The sequence below is a fragment of the Oncorhynchus keta genome, chromosome 35 (assembly GCF_023373465.1).
Source record: "Oncorhynchus keta strain PuntledgeMale-10-30-2019 chromosome 35, Oket_V2, whole genome shotgun sequence".
NCBI classification, from domain to species: Eukaryota; Metazoa; Chordata; class Actinopteri; order Salmoniformes; family Salmonidae; genus Oncorhynchus; species Oncorhynchus keta.
Window position 1 is genome coordinate 63,998,040 of NC_068455.1, and position 17,582 is coordinate 64,015,621.

Consider the following 17,582-nt stretch of genomic DNA (forward strand, 5'->3'; position numbering starts at 1 on the left):
TTAGATAAAGGCTATAATGCAACAACATGTAAAGGAAAGTGGTCTGAATACTTTTCGAATGCACTGTATATTACATAGTACAATAATAAAAACAAACACTTCTTGTAATAATGCACCTGTTGAGAATCACTGTTCTGAGATATTTTATAATGGGACAGAGTACATTGCAGGTCTGTATGAAAAGCCCCCCTCTCCCCCTTTTGGAGTGCAACAGTGAATTGTCCGGTGATTCACCATAGCGTATACAGTCACTCACAACTAGTGAAGTTCCACTTGGATTGAACATTGAACACAATTGGAGATGGTCATGTCTACAAAAAACTCCATTGTAAAAGTATTGGTGGTACGCTAGTCCAGTTTCCTGTTTTACATACATAAACTCCCATGAGTATGCCAAGAGTAGGACCTCAGCACCACAACAAGTTTAATTGACTACCTTCAATTACAAAGGAAATGTTCATTTCAGTAGACAGTGTTTCTTACATGGAGGTGAGTGTTTGCCATGATGCTGCATCTTGGCTGTAATAAGAGAAGTGTGTGTGTGTGTGTTTGTGTAATACGAGAACATGCACCCTAAAACATAATATAAGGGGGATCCAATAACCAATTATAGTGTATTTGCGAGGCCCACTCATAAACAATTGTGGAATTTTGGGAGCGGGTGAGAGACATCACAACGGTCCTGCTGGGGTGGGGTGGGGTGTGGGCATATCTGTAAACCTCACAACAATTTCTGTGAATCTCATTATAACCTGGCAGCATGATTTAGCTCACACGTACTCCTTGGTGCTGCTGGATGGTGAGAGAGCACTCACGCCACTCATGACAGGGTATTTGGGCACTGGCTTTTTACTCCTGGGGCAGGAAGATGCCAGCATGGCTCCCCCCAGCAGGTCCAGGAAAGAACCCCCCCAAGCGATGAAGATGGCTGCCCCAAACTCAAACCTGTTATTGGGGAGATGGAGAGAAGAGTGAGACTTGTTCTAGAACAGTGTTCTTACATTATTCTCCTGGAAAGCCATGTAGTGTGCACATTTTTTCTCCAGCCTTGCATTATTTTGAGTCAATAATCAAAGACTTAAGACGGCGCCAAGCCAACTTTGCTGATAGGTATTACTGCACATAGAAATGGTAGTAGAAATAGATCTGTAATTCGCATTGAAAGCAAGTCTAAGAAGTGATAGCGCTCTTCTATGTGCGCTATTTCTATGGTTCTCGTTCATTTTTTTTCTCGTTTCATTTTTGTGTCTTTTACTTTAGTTTTTGTACACCAGATTCAAACATCTGAAAATACAATATTTTTGGTTATTGAAAATATATTTAATAGTGGTTCAGATGATACAATGATTCTCTAACCCAGGGTTAGGCAACCCTTTGTCCCAACTAGGCACCCCACCTGCCCAATTGAGTAAATTGATTAGTTCAGTGATTGCCTAAATTCAACACACCTGGTCTTCCAGGTCAGTTAAATAAAAAACATGAAGTGGATGCGGCATTCTACGAGGACCATGGCTACCTGCCCCTGCACTACACTAGGGGTTGTTTGTTTTGTCACAAACTGATATTTGGTGAACTATTAGAATTTTAGAAGCCAGGAAATGGCAGTGCGATTTCTGCATATAGGACCTTTTTTAAAATAAGACCACTCAATAGAAGGGAAATGCCAATACATTCAGGAATTTTGTAGGGATACTTACTTGGTGTTGACAGGAGAATACGGGTTATAGAAGGCCCGGATGAGATTATGAGCGAACCACGAGCAGGCCACTAATGCACACAGAGCTGAAGAAGAAGATCAAACAGACACAGACAGATCAGTACATCGAGACATCATAAAGAGGTATTTGAGAGAGGGGAGCCATACACTCAAGAAGTCAATGGGAGGCTAGCTATTGAGTTTCAGTCATTAGCTGTTTACTGCCATTGACCTATGAGTCTTCAAATGAGCAAAAATCTAGTCCCCCCCTGTCCATGAATTATAATCTAAAATAATGAACGGATCCTAGATCAGCACTTAGATTCTGAGACCCTTTGTGAATAACAGGCCCTAACCATTTGATTTTATTGCCATTGTCTGATGAGAGTTAATAATTACCTCTTATATAACAGTAACAACCAGCATCCCAAATGGCACACTATTCCCTATATTGTGCACTACTTTTGACCAGATCCCTATAGGCCCTAAATAGGGAATAGTGTCAGAGTAATAGCCACAGAGTCAGTAAAAATTCTCTCCCTATGTGACCTCCAGGGGAACCAGAGTAGATGAGTGTGACATTTATTGCGCAACGTTTCAAATCGAAGGTCTTCGTCAGGCTTAGATGAGTGGGAGAGCAGCTGGTGGCCAGATAGAGGGTCAAACCTCCTACATACAGTACTCTCTAAGATCTCAGACGCTGGACCAGAATGACCAAGTGACCTCTAACACAGATCTTTTCATGTAATGTTAAATAGGAAGTGCCTACACATAAAGAAAAATACAGTATATGCCTGTGATGATTCTCTTGATCTCTCTATATAGCCATGCCCCTGTTAGGGACCAGAATGACAAAGTGACAAAGTGACATAATAAGCACAGATCTCAGACCAGCTTAGAAAGAATGTTTAAAAAAAGTAGGGCCCTGAGATCTTCATGACCAAGTCATTTGACCATGTAAGGAAAACTCTGGACCCTAAGAACATATAATGTTCGTGGTGATCTCTCTCTCTCTCTCTCTCTCTCTCTCTCTCTCTCTCTCTCTCTCTCTCTCTCTCTCTCTCTCTCTCTCTCTCTCTCTCTCTCTCTCTCTCTCTCTCTCTCTCTCTCTCTCTCACTCACTCTCACTCTCTCACTCACTCACTCACTCACTCACTCACTCACTCACTCACACACCTCCAACCAGTAGAATGACGCCTCCAGTCATGGCGGTGCGAGACTTCCACACTTTGTTGTTTCCTCCACAAGTGGTACACTTCATGCCCATGATGGCCACGCCCAGCCCAGCGATGGATACGATGATGCCAACAATCATCAGGGCACGGGTGGCCTGGAGAGTGCCTGAGAAACACACGCACACACATACAAACACCAGGGAGAGGAGAGAGGCCAGGAAAGGGAGAGGAGGGAAAGGAGTAGCAAGATAGTGAGGGAGAGAGAGGTGTGGCACAGCTATAGATAGCTTTAATTTATAGACTTGTGGGATATATTGCAGAATGTAAAATTAAAATAAAAGATTAGCAAGTCTCTCTACCCCCCTCTTTCTCTCCATATCTCTCTCTCTTCCAAATCAAATTTAATTTGTCACATGCGCCGAATACAGCAGGTGTAGACCTTACTGTGAAATGCTTACTTACAAGCTCTTAACCAACTATGTTTGTACCATGTTTTGGGCTGCTACCATGTTGTGTTGCTACCATGTTGTTGTTATGTTGTGTTACTACCATGCTGTGTTGTCATGTGTTGCTGCCTTGCAATTATGTTGTCTTAGGTCTCTCTTTATGTAGTGTTGTGTTGTCTCTCTTGTCGTGATGTGTGTTTTGTCCTATATTTATATTTGATTTATTTTGTATTTTTAATCCCAGCCCACTTCCCCACAGGAGGCCTTTTGCCTTTTGCTAGGCCGTCATTGTAAATAAGGATTTGTTCTTAACTGACTTGCCTAGTGAAATAAAGGTTAGATTAAACTAAATAAATAAATGCAGTTTTAAGAAAATACCCCCCCCCCCAAAAGTAAGAGATAAAAATAGCAAATAATTAAAGCGCAGCAGTAAAATAACAATAGCGGAACTACATACAGGAGGTACCGGTTCAGAGTAAAGGTGCGGGGGCACCAGTGTTGAGGTAATTGAGGTAATATATACATGTAGGTAGAGTTATTAAAGTGACCATGCATAGATAATAACAGAGAGTAGCAACAGCGTAGAAGAGGGCAATGCAAATAGTTTGGGTAGCCATTTGATTAGATGTTCAGGAGTCTTGTGGCTTGGGGGTAGAAGCTGTTTAGAAGCCTATTGTACCTAGACTTGAGTTTTGCCATCTTCACAACTGTCTTGGTGTGCTTGGACCATGTTAATTTGTTGGTGATGTGGATGCCAAGGAACTTGAAGTTCTCAACCTGCTCCACTACAGCCCCATCGATGAGAATGGGGGCGTTCTCTGTCCTCCTTTTCCTGTAGTCCACAATCATCTCCTTTGTCTTGATCACGTTGAGGGAGAGGTTGTTGTTCTTCCACCACACGATCAGTTCTCTGACCGTCTCCCTATAGGCTGTCTCATCGTTGTCGGTGATCAGGCCTACCACTGTTGTGTCATCGAAAAATGTAATGATGGTGTTGGAGTCGTGCCTGGCCGTGCAGTCATGAGTGAACAGGGAGTACAGAAGGGGACTGAGCACGCACCCTGAGGGGCCCTCGTTTTGAGGATCAGCATGACAGATGTCTTGTTATCTAACCAAACTACCTGGGGGTGGCCCGTCAGGAAGTCCAGTTGCAGAGGGAGGTGTTTAGTCCCAGGGTCCTTAGCTTAGTGACGAGCTTTGAGGGCACTATGGTGTTGATCATTGCGCTGTAGTCAATGAATAGCATTCTCACGTAGGCACTCCTTTTGTCCAGGTGTGAAAGGGCAGTGTGGAGTGCAATAGAGATTGCATTATCTGTGGATCTTTCGGGGCAGTATGCAAATTTGAGTGGGTCTAAGGTTTCTGGGATAATGGTGTTGATGTGAGCCATGACCAGCCTTTCAAAGCACTTCATGGCTACAGACTTGAGTGCTACGGGTCGGTAGTCTTTTAGGCAGGTTACCTTAGTGTTCTTGGGCACAGGGACTATGGTGGTCTGCTTGAAACATGTTGGTATTACAGATTCAGACAGGAATAGTTTGAAAATGTCAGTGAAGACACATGCCAGTTGGTCAGAGCAGGCTCGGAGAACACGTCCTTGTAATCTGTCTGGCCCTACGGCCTTGTGAATGTTGACCAGTTTCTGATGGTGCCAGAGGGTAGGGCTGTCGTATTATCGGCTCTGAACTAAATAATGCTATTTTCTTTTTTTGCATTGTTCGTATTGTTCGTTTTGTACATAATGTTGCTGCTACCGTCTCTTATGACCGAAAAGAGCTTCTGGACATCAGAACTGGAATTATATTTACCTCAAATTGGACAAGGAGTTCTTCTTCAATGAGTCGGACACGAGGATATACTGCAGACTCCCGATCAGGCACCGATCCCAGTGATTCGCTGGAGAAGGAAACAGAGATTTCGAAGCAAAAGATCAGGGTGCCTTGCGAGGATCAGCCCTTGCGTTCCTTTCTGCTAGCTAACATTCAATCGCTGGAAAATAAATGGGGCGGACTGAAAGCACGTATAGCCTACCAACAGGACATTAAAAACTGTAATATATTATGTTTCACCGAGTCTTGGCTGAACGACGACATTAAGAACATAAGACTGGCGGGTTACACACTCTATTGGCAAAACAGAACAGCAGCCTCTGGTAAGACCTAGGCATTTATGTAAACAACAGCTGGTGCACGATATCTAAGGAAGTGTCAAAGTTTTGCTCGCCTGAGGTAGAGCATCTCATGTTACGCTGTAGATCTGTATTTTTTTGTAGCTGTCTATATACCACCACAAAGTGAGGTTGGCACTAAAACCGCACTCAATGAACAGTATTCCCACCATTAGCAAACAGGAAAACACTCATCCAGAGGCGGCGCTCCTAGTGTCCGGTAACTTTAATGCAGGGAAACTTAAATCAGTTTTACTGAATTTCTATCAGCATGTTAAATGTGCAACCAGAGGGAAAATAATTCTGGACCACCTTTACTCCACACAGTACAAAGCTCTCCCTCGCCCTCCATTTGGCAAATCTAACTATAACTCTATCCTCCTGATTCCTGCTTACAAGCACACATTAAAGCAGGAAGCACCAGTGACTTGGTCTATAAAAAAGTGGTCAGATGAAGCAGATGCTAAACTACAGGACTGTTTTGATAGCACAGACTGGAATATGTTCCGGGATTCCTCCGATGGCATTGAGGAGTACACCACATCAGTCACTGGCTTTATCAATAAGTGCATCGAGGACGTCGTCCCCACAGTGACTGTACGTACATACCCCAACCAGAAGCCATCGATTACAGGCAACATTCGCACTGAGCTAAAGGGTACAGCCACCGTTTTCAAAGAGCGGGACTCTAACCCGGAAGCTTATATGAAATCCCGCTATGCCCTCTGGCAAACCATAAAACAGGCAAAGAAGAAGAACTCCTTGTCCAATTTGAGGTAAATATAATTCCAGTTCTGATGTCCAGAAGCTCTTTTCGGTCATAAGAGACGGTAGCAGCAACATTATGTACAAAACGAACAATGCAAAAAAAAGAAAAATGCATTATTTAGTTCAGAGCCGATAATACGGCAGCCCTACCCTCTGGCACCATCAGAAACTGGTCAACATTCACAAGGCCTCTGGACCAGGTGAATTACCAGAATGTGTTCCCCGAGCATGTGCTGACCAACTGGCAAGTGTCTTCACTGACATTTTCATCCTCTCCCTGTCTGAGTCTGTTATACCAACATGTTTCAAGCACACCACCATAGTCCCTGTGCCCAAAAACACTAAGGTAACCTGCTTACATGACTACCAACCCATAGCACTCACGTCTGTAACCATGAAATGCTTTGAAAGGCTGGTCATGGCTCCCATCAACACCATTATCCCAGAAACACTAGACCCAATCCAATTTGCATACCGTACCAATAAATCCACAGATGATGCAATCTCTATTGCACTCCACACTGCCCTTTCACACCTGGACAAAAGGAACACCTACGTGAGAATGCTATTCATTGACTACAGCTCATCCTTCAACACCATAGTGCCCTCAAAGCTCATCACTAAACTAAAGACCATGGGACTAAACACCTCCGTCTGCAACTGGATCCTGGACATCCTGACGGGCCGCCCCTAGGTGGTAAGGGTAGGTAACAACACATCCGCCACGCTGATCCTCAACACGGGGGCCCCTCAGGGTGCATGCTCAGTCCCCTCCTGTATCCCTGTTTACTCATGACTGTACGCCAGCCACAACTCCAACACCATCATTACGTTTGCTGATGACACAACAGCCTGATCACCGACAACGATGAGACAGCATATAGGGAGGAGGTGAGACCTGACCGTGTGGTGCAAGGACAACAACCTCTCCCCCAACTTGATCAAGACAAAGGAGATGATTGTGGTCTACAGGAAAAGGAGGACCGAGCACGCCACCATTCTCATTGACGGGGCTGTAGTGGAGCAGGTTGAAAGCTTGGCGTCCACATCACCAGCAAACTAACATGGTCCAAGCACACCAAGACAGTTGTGAAGAGGGCAAGACAAAACCTTTTCCCCCTCAGGAGACTTGGGTCCTCAGATCCTCAAAAGGTTATACAGCTGCACCATCGAGACCATCCTGACGGGTTGCATCACTTCCTTGTATGGCAACTGCTCGGCCTCCGACCACAAGGCACTACAGAGGGTAGTGCGTACGGCCAAGTACATCACCGGGGCCCAGCTTTCTGCCATCCAGGCGATGTCAGATGAAGGCCTTAAAAATTGTCAAAGACACCAGCTACCCAAGTCATAGATTGTTCTCTGTGCTACTGCTCGGCAAGCGGTACCGAAGCGCCAAATCTAGCTCCAAGAGGCTTCTACACAGCTTCTACCCCAAGCCATAAGACTCCTGAACAGCTAATAAAATGGCCACCCAGACTATTTTCACCCCCCACGCTGCTGCTTCTCTCTGTTATCATCTATGCAAAGCCACTTTAGTAACCCTACCTGCATGTACGTAATTACCTCAAATACCTCGACAATGTGTCCCCGCACATTGACACATTGACTCTGAACCGGTACCCCCTGTATATAACCCCGCTATTGTTATTTACTGCTGCTCTTTAATTATTTGTTTTTCTTCTCTCTTATTATTATTTAATTTTTGGGGTGGGTATTTTCTTAAAACTGCATTGTTGGTTAAGGTCTTTAAGTAAGCATTTCACTGTAAGATCTACACCTGTTGTATTTGGCAGCATGTGACAAATACAGTTAGATTTTAATTTGACTAAAGGTCTTACTTTTTTTTTTATGTTTGAACCTTTATTTAACCAGGAAGGGCTCATTGAGATTAAAATCTCTTTTATAAGAGCGCCCTGGCCAAGATGGGCAGCACCAAGTCATTACAAAAAAATTACAGACAGACAACATGAAAAACTCACAAGAGTATAAAACAGCTAATTAAAAACATTGACAGGTCAGGGAATCAGTCTCAAAATCCTTCATCAGTGATTTAAAAACACCAATCGGGACAAGTTCTTCCAGTTTAAAAGTATTTTGTAAGGCGTTCCAAGACAATGGCGCAGAGTACATAAAAGCCCTTTTACCAAATTCAGTTCGAACATTTGGAACAGTTAGCAGGATAAAGTCCTGCGGACGAAGAGAGTATCCACCATATATCTGAACAATAAAAATGCACAAATAAAAAGGTAGTAAACCCAAAATGGCTTTGTAAATAAAAGTATACCAGTGACTGAGCCTACGAGTGACGAGAGAAGGCCAGCCAACACTGGTATACAAAGTGCAGTGGTGCGTAAGGGTTTTGCAGTTTAAAATAAATCTCAAAGTACCATGGTAAAGAGTGTCAATTGATCTCAAACACCGAGCGGAAGCATTCATATATAAAATATCCCCATAGTCTAGTAAAGGCATAAATGTAGCTGATACTAGCCTCCTTCTGGCTTCAAAAGAAAAACAGGCCTTATTCCTAAAATAAAATCCCAATTTCAGCCTCAATTGTTTTGTAAGTTGTTGAATATGCAATTTAAAAGAGAAGCCCGTCATCAATTAAAATTCCAAGATATTTATATGAGGTTACAACCTCAATCTCCTTGCCCTGACAGGTAGTAATAGGTGAAAGGTTCAGAGGTCTATATCTTGCAACGGTGGTACCGTGGGGTACAGCGGGGCTAGGGTGATATTCCATGTTATCCCCAATTTGCATGCCTGGCATGCCCTCATTGTGTTTAGAATATAGCAGAAGATGAATTTTTCCTTCCTTCCTTCCTTCCTTCCTTCCTTCCTTCCTTCCTTCCTTCCTTCCTTCCTTCCTTCCTTCCTTCCTTCCTTCCTTCCTTCCTTCCTTCCTTCCTTCCTTCCTCTCTCTCCTCCCTCCCTCCCCTCCCTCCCTCCCTCCCTCCCTCCCTCCCTCCCTCCCTCCCTCCCTCCCCTCCCTTTCTCCCTTTCTCCACATCGGCTGTGGAGAGCATGATCACACAGTCTGCTGTTGTTTAGGGGAGGGGGGATTGAAAGCTACTGTCAGGACCCCCTAATCTGTCACCACAGCTCATAAAACTGACAGAGAGGGAGAAGCAGAGGCCACCCCAAACCAGTCTGTGCCAGTCCAGGCCATTCCTGAGTTCACAAAAAAAACTCCAGGCCTGAGAAACGGAGAAAGGGAGAACGGGAGGGATGGGTGGATGGAGGGATGGAGGAGAAGAGAGGAAGGAAGGAAGGAAGAAAAATTCCTCCTCTGCTATATTCTAAACACAATGAGGCATGCCAGGCATGCAAATTGGGGATACCATGGAATATCACCCTAACCCCCCTGTACCCCGCGGTACCACCCAGACTCCCCACCCTGTACTCCACGGTGCCACCCTCACCCCTCTGTACTCCACAGTGCCACCCTGACCCCCTGTACCATTCCTAGAACCCCCAAACCTGCACTCTGTCAGCAGTTACAGCCAGTAAAAACTGGAACTCTAAGTGTTCTAAATCTGAACAGGCATCTCTGTTCAATGAAATCCCTCTCACCAACCAGTATGACATGAGAAACCAAGAAGAGTAGATGAGGAGTTATATCAAATTACACCCAGGTTCTCTTCATTATGGTGCCCTAAGGGTCTGGGGAAAACCGAGGTGGGAAGAAGAGGGAGGGGTAGGGCATAACATTCCTGCACAGGTTACTGTGTTGCTGTTGCAATGGCAACTCTTTTGGTTGTTCACCGTTCGTTAGTTAGTTAGTTAGTTAGTTAGTTAGTTAGTTAGTTAGGACCAGGACATCTCTGGCATCTGGAGCCCCAGTCAGCACCCTCCCTGTGCCACCTTTCTATGCCAGGTATAGTGGGTGATGAATGGGCAGGGGGCATGCTAGTCAGGGCCTTACCATCTTGGGGGTGGACCGGCGCAGCCGTTTGAGAATGGACAGCAGAGAGGGGAGGGGAAAATGGGTTGGGAGGTGGGGAGAGGTTGCCGGGAACAGTAACAGGATTGAGAACTCCAGGTGTTCAATGGGGTTCTGATAAGAGTAAATGTCAGATACGTTTGTAATTGATTTTTCAAGAGTAATATCCAGAGTGATTGAAGTGTCAGTGAGTTAACAGTATCCCACTGTATAATAATACAAAAGGTGCTACTAAATGATAACCACGAGAGGGGCAATTAAATGACGAACAGTCCCGAGGTGACACATTTATCAGTGACACCAATGTGCTCCATTGAACAAGAACTGCTCCATAGGAAAATGGATGACCGTCAGCTGACCGTCTCAGGTGTCTGATCAGATGTCTGCTCACCTGTATCTCCCGTCAATCAATTCCATTTACTGGTACAACATGAGAGTTTTCCGAAACAAGTCACCATACTCATGACATTCCTCCTTTGATAATAAGATAGCCTATCGGGTTATATGCATGCGTAATTCACAGTGCGTGAGATGCGCACAGGACGCGCATAACGCCATAGAAATAGAACGGTCGAATAAATATTTCGGTTTTTTATACTCACCGTCAAGCTGCAGGATCGAGTCGTAGATTTTACATTGGAGCTGCCCTGTGCTCTGAAAAGCGCATGACATCCATAGTCCTTGGTACATGGCAACCGCCGTTATGATGTTGTCTCCTACGTACGCAGACATCTTCCACTGTGGAAGAATGGTCCCCACGATAAGTGCAATGACACCGAAGAGTGACAGGGCGAATCCTAAAAGTTGAATTCCCGAGTTTGCCATCTTTAAAAATAAAATTATTTTGTCGATTATTTTTTAAATGTCTAAATAAATACGTTTCTGTTGATGAAAAAACTATGAATCCTTTTGTGCGTGTCCAAAGGCACACAACGGTTATCTTAATGCAGTCTATATTTGCAAGGTAGATCTACCTATCTTCATTAAACGCGTCAGGATAGCGTCAGTAAAAACAATCTTGTTGTGGTTCTTGATCTCCTTTCCACCTGTTATAGCTTGAGCCGCACCTTGAATAGTAGTGCTGAGCTTGCGGGAAGGGGGATTTAAATTCTGCATGAGGGCCCGAGAGGGTGTGTGTGTGTCCAGTCACCGTGCCCGGTGATGCGTGAGAGGTCTCTTCTCGCATCCCCTCCTCCCAGGGCCCTTACCGTTATATCACGCCCATTGGCCATGCTACTTCTTCATTCCAGGGAAGCTACAATTGTTTCTCGAGCAAGTGGGTACTGTAAAACAACCGTACAGTTCCTACTGGGCTGACGGTAACTATTTGTTCAGCTTCAGAATGCCAGCGTTGCTTAGCTGACAGGTGTTCCCAGGCCTTATCCGTTGAAAAAAATCACCTCCACATTTTTTTAAAGATTAAACTGTTTGTACATTTTCTCCTGGAACTGTCTAGAGACACATCAGGTTCATATTTTACCTTCAACAACTGGCCAAATGACAATAAATAACTTTTTCTTAGAACTTGTTTTCCAGTGAGGGATGCCTTTCCTTCAGAGGAGACCCTTCATGCAGGACAGGTGGGGCAGAGCCCCATATTTTTGGGGAGTTCCTGTTTTTGCATGTTATTTTGGCATTTATATGTGTCACATATCAGTGTAATATGCAATAATAATATCAGTGTAACAATGTAATATATACATATATCATTGAGTTAATAAAGCAGCATACCAACATGGTATCTTTTTTGTTTTCTTGAGTAAGGCACTTCCAAAATGCAGGTGTTTCAGCATTACGCCGTGATTGGCTCAGTGTTCTGTCACTCATGGGGACACTACATCACCACCAAAGGTAGAACAAGAAAATTGTAGCCCCTTGGGTGCTGCCAAGTAGGCTCAAGGTCATTGGCCACAGATAAAATGACATATCTACAGTAGCTTTGATTGGACTGATCATGTCAACATCATACTATCAACATCTTAGCTTGCTTTATGTAGGCCCTAAGAGTTTGTGGGCACCTTTCGTCAACGTTATAGCGCAATTAATGTTTAGTGTTGTGTTGTGTAGTGGCTTTGCTGGCATGCAACCCCCCACCAAAATGTACACGCTAAAATCACCACAGCTCTCCTTGTAGTCATATGTTTTACATTTCTGTATTTTTATACAGAGACAACTTGATATGTCTTGTTAATAACATTATAAAGGCTTATGCATGCTTATAACATGATACCTGGATGCTTTAAGTGTTTTAAGTGATACCAAAATATTCAACAGTCAGATTGCATTGTGCAGGTCCACAGTTTAGCAAGTCAGTAGGTTAAACTTGTTTGCGAAGTTATGTCATTTAAAAACAGGATACACCTCAACAGAATATCTCATTAACAATCTAGAATCAAATTCTTGGGGGAATAATGATATTTGTACTGACTACGACCTGGAGTTGTGTGTGTGCGGTCACGTGTGTTGGACCCTAACTGCTGCAGTGTCACTGACCTACTTCTGTACAGTAAGGTAGGCTACAGATCAGCCATGGGCCATAACTCACTCTCCCTTTCTCTTCTCACAGTAGACTGTTAGCCTCGTAAATACCTGACTGGCGTGGTAGAGAACCATTTGTGTAAGCTCGACTGTACACCAACCATCTCAATCCCTCACACCAGCAATCACAGCATACTGACACCAACTGCCACTGTGGACAGACATGAGACACATTTTAATTACCATGTGTAGACATATTTATGAAAATGTGGGCACAACCAGAATATGGACAAGATCAGGTCGAAGGACACATATTAGTGTAAATGACTTAAATGTAATGTAATGTAATGTAGTGTCACGTATAAACTAGGCAAGTGTTCAGCCGCTTCCTAGCTAAGCCCGGGGCCTCGATGCTGGGCTCAGGGGGTCAACAAAGGCCCCATTGTTGCTGGGATGAAGGTCCTTGTAATTTAAGGAGGAGGAAGAGATAGTAAGTAACTTCTCTTCATGGAACCCCTATAGCTCTCTCTTTCCTGATCACTAGTGCTGTTGCTCCTAGTTACAGTATGTGATTTATCTACCGTCCTATTGGCCCATATTGGAACTAGGGGCCAGAGTCCCCTGAGTCACCATGACACACAAAATAAACTGTTCTCTCCCTCTCTCCTTCCCGTTCTCTTTTTACCACTTTTCCCTCCTGGTAAACACACATTTGTCTTTTTTTTCTTTTTTTTTGTTGCTGTTGCACAATGCTCGATGGGAGAGCAAAAACAGCTAAATCAGCCCTTAAGAAGGGCAAGGCTCGCACCTCTTTGCTTTTATCCTGCAGGCCCCCAACCATCCTCGGGTGTTGGAGGGACTGAAAAGCAGTGATTCAAATCCTGTACGCTCCCTTGGAAGCTACTGAACCGTTAACAATGAAACATGCTGGGTCCCAAAGCTTTCCCTGAATAGCCAACAATCCACAATGGGCTAATGTCCTCCTCCTCCTTTCTTCTGTCCTCCTCCACTCTCCCTCATTTATCTATATTGCTCTCCCTCGTTTTCTCTCTAATGTCCTGAGACAGCAGGATAGTCCGAGTGACATTGTCTTGTTCATATTTCTTATGTCACTATGATGTAATGAGAGAGTTAATGTTATTTCACTTTAGTACCTATATGTGTGTACTCAACTCTATGACCCATCGACCATATCATCTGTATGGGAGAGAGAACATGTTTTGATGACTGTCCACACAGAAAAGTGCAGTATGTTCATGTAACGGATGTGAAACGGCTAGCTAGTTAGCGGTGGTGCTCGCTAAATAGCGTTTTAATCGGTGACGTCACTTGCTCTGAGACCTTGAAGTAGTGGTTCCCCTTGCTCTGCTTTTGTGGAGCGATGGGTAACGATGCTTCGCGGGTGACTGTTGTTGATGTGTGCAGAGGGTCCCTGGTTCGCGCCCGGGTATGGGTGAGGGGACGGTCTAAAGTTATACTGTTACATTCAAATGTCATAATACTCTTATACCTCAATTGGTTTATTTTTATTTTACCTTCATTTTTACCAGGTTTTCACAATGAGATCAAAATACCTCTCTCTCAAAGGAGACCTGGCAATGAGAAGACATGACCGCCAATGAATGTACAGTAAATCTATTTGGATAGGATTGTAAACTGAACTTGAGGCCAATTATAGGCCACCTGTATGGGAGTTCTCATAGGAATAACTCTTGAGACCAAAACAATGCCCCTTAAAATGGTGTATGGATGCATCAATAGTCTGTTTACAACTCCATTCATTCACCTGCTGCTGCTCCCAGGGTTACAAAGCACATAGTGTAGTCCAGGGGTTGCTAGGTAGCCGTGCACTTGAAAGTAATCAAGGGGTGGGGTTAGAGATGAGGAGGAGGAGGGGGGGCATTCAATGCAAAGACAAGGTTAGGTAACAGCTTGAGTATGTTGTTTAGTACCAGTTCACTTTCAACTTTTTGGAAATTCTTAACAGTAGGTGGAAGATTTCACATGAAAATAAAAACGACAAAATCCTATAAAAATAGTTGAAGAGTGAACTATAGCTATAAGTCATTCCTAAATAATACATTAACTTACAGTATCTTTACTGCAAGCATCTTTAACCACGGTCATCGTGAATAAAAAACATACATGTTGTTTATTCAGATTCTCCACAGGATAAAAGGAATAAAGAACAACTCTGGGATGTCTTATGAATGTACTCAGGTCTTTTGAAATAGCTGAAAAGCAAAGTGAAAGTGACCGTAATGCCATCACATACTCCCATACTTCTGATTGTGGTGGAGCTGATGACAGTAGAAGGTGAGTACACACTGCAGTCTGCTGCCCCCCTCTGTCAAAATGACAAACTGCAGGTGGTGAGAGGTTCAGCACCATTCTTTCACCCTCCCAAAATATCCCTTAATTTTTTTATTTCTACCTCTATAAATCACTCTAGGGACGCATCCTATATAATGCATGTTTGACCAGAGCCTTATGGGCTCAATAGTGAATAGGGTGCCATTTCAGATGCAACCTATGTGTTAGAATGGGCCATTAGTATAGCTTGGTAGAAGAGGATGTAGAGTTTAATCATGGGAAGATAATACCAGATGTTCTGAAGGAAATTAATGAGGCCTACAATGGAGTCAATCTGCCAATACAAGCATGGTTAGTTTACATCCAGAATGGAGAAACTACTATAGCCTAGTCCCAGATTTGTTTGTGCTCTTGCCAACTCCCAAACATGGCACAGCACTTCCATAAAGAGTGAGCAAGATAGCAGGAACTGGCGCCCAAGCTAACCTCTCTAATCAAATCAAATTTTATTGGTCACATACACATATCTCGCAGATGTTATTGTGGGTGTAGTGAAATGCGTGTGTTCCTAGCTCCAACAGTGCAGTACTATCTGACAGTGCAGTAGTATCTAAAAACGATTCACAACAATACACACACATCTAAAAGTAAAAAAAATATATAATTAAGAAATATATAAATATTAGGACGAGCAATGTCAGAGTGGCATTGACTGAAATACAATAGAATAGAATAAAGTATATACTGTACATATGAGATGAGTAAAGCAGGTTGTAAACATTTTTAAAACATTATTAAAGTGACTAGTGTTCCATTATTAAAGTGGTCAGTCATTTCAAGTCCATGTATATAGGGCAGCAGCCTCTAAGGTGCAGGGTTGCGTAACCGGGTGGAAACGGGCTAGTGATGGATATTTAACAGTCAAATGGCTTTACATAGATGTTTTTCAGTTTATCGGCCCCAGCTTTGACGCACCTGTACTGACCTCACTTTCTGGATGATAGCGGGGTGAACAGGCCATGACTCAGGTGGTTCTTGATTACCTTTATGGCCTTCCTGTGACATCGGGTGCTTTAGGTGTCCTGGAGGGCAGGTAGTTTGCCCTCGGTGATGCGTTGGGCAGACCGCACCACCCCCTGGAGAGCCCTGCGGTTGTGGGTGGTGCAGTTTCCGTACCAGGCGGTGATACAGCCCAACAGGATGCTCTCAATTGTGTATCTGTAAAAGTTTGTGAGAGTTTTAGGAGCCAAGCCAAATTTCTTCAGCGCTGATGCGCCTTCTTCACCACACTGTGTGTGTAGTTGGACCATTTCAGATCATCTGTGATGTGCACAGCGGGGAACTTGAAGCTTTCCACCTTCTCCACTGCGGTCCTGTCGATGTGGATAGGGGGGTGCTCACTCTGCTGTTTCCTGAAGTCCACGATCAGCTCTTTTGTTTTGTTGACATTGAGTGAGAGGTTATTTTCCTGGCACCCCTCTCCTAGGGCCCTCACCTCCTCCCTGTAGGCTGTCTCGTCATTGTTGGTAATCAGGCCTACTACTGTTGTGTTGTCTGCAAACTTGATGATTGAGTTGGAGGCGTGTTTGGCCACGCGGTCATGGGTGAACAGGGAGTACAGGAGGGCGCTGAGCACACACCCTTGTGGGGCCCTTGTGTTGAGGATCAGCGAAGTGGAGGTGTTGTTTCCTACCTTAACCACCTGGGGACGGCCCATCAGGAAGTCCAGGACCCAGTTGCGCAGGTCGGGGTCCACATCCAGGGCCACGAGCGTAATGATGTGCTTGGAGGGTACTATGGTGTTGAATGCTGAGCTGTAGTCAATGAACAGCATTCTTTCATAGGTATTCCTCTTGTCCAGATGAGACAGGGCAGTGTGCAATGCGATGGTGATTGTATCGGTTGTGGAACTATTGGGGTGGTAAGCAAATTGAAGTGAGTCTAGGGAGTCAGGTAAGGTAGAGGTGAAATGATCCTTATAACTAGCCTCTCAAATCACTTCATGATGACAGAAGTGAGTGCTACGGGGTGATAGTCATTTAGTTCAGTTACCTTCGCTTTCTTGGGTACAGGAACAATGCTGGACATCTTGAAGCAGGTATTGACAGCAGACTGGGATAGGGAGAGATTGAATATGTCCGTAAACACTCCAGCCAGTTGATCAGTGCTCTGAGGACGCGGCCAGGGAGGACGTCTGGGCCGGCAGCCTTGCGAGAGTTAACATGCTTAAATGTCTTACTCACATCGGCCACGGAGAAGGAGAGCCCACAGTCCCTGGTAGTGGGCTGCGTGTTATCCTCAAAGGAGGTGAAGAAGGTGTTTAGCTTGTCCGGAAGCAAGACGTTGGTGTCCGTGATGTGGCTAGTTTTCCCTTTGTTGTCCGTGACTGCCTGCAGACCCTGCCACATACATCTCCTGTCTGAGCCGTTGAATTGCAACTCCACTTTGTCTCTGTACTGACGTTTTGCCTGTTTGATTGCCTTATGGAGGGAATAACTACACTGTTTGTATTCGGCCATATTCCCAGTCACCTTGCCATGGGAAAATGCTTTGGGTCGTGCTTTCACTTTCACGCGAATGCTGCCATCTATCC

General features: G+C 44.3%; 1 protein-coding gene across 1 annotated transcript; it reads right to left on the reverse strand.

Moving 5' to 3' along the window:
* Window positions 1-208: 208 nt before the first annotated feature.
* Window positions 209-11,343, reverse strand: LOC118369310 (claudin-7-A-like). Its single transcript, XM_035753759.2, has 4 exons — window positions 10,801-11,343; window positions 2,873-3,037; window positions 1,698-1,782; window positions 209-945 (listed from the first exon to the last, which is right to left on the reverse strand). Exons 1-4 carry the CDS (start codon window positions 11,021-11,023, stop codon window positions 771-773), a joined length of 648 nt encoding a protein of 215 aa, XP_035609652.1. The 5' UTR covers window positions 11,024-11,343; the 3' UTR covers window positions 209-770.
* Window positions 11,344-17,582: the final 6,239 nt, after the last annotated feature.

What these genes read in the sequence shown, in the direction of transcription:
- LOC118369310 (XM_035753759.2), bottom strand. Translation starts at nt 11,023, where the DNA reads ATGGCAAACTCGGGAATTCAACTTTTAGGATTCGCCCTGTCACTCTTC. An exon ending in CTCGATCCTGCAGCTTGACG is followed by an intron (nt 3,038 to 10,800) that starts GTGAGTATAAAA and finishes TGTGTTTCTCAG; the next exon opens with GCACTCTCCAGGCCACCCGT. An exon ending in CGTCATTCTACTGGTTGGAG is followed by an intron (nt 1,783 to 2,872) that starts GTGTGTGAGTGA and finishes CTTCTTCTTCAG; the next exon opens with CTCTGTGTGCATTAGTGGCC.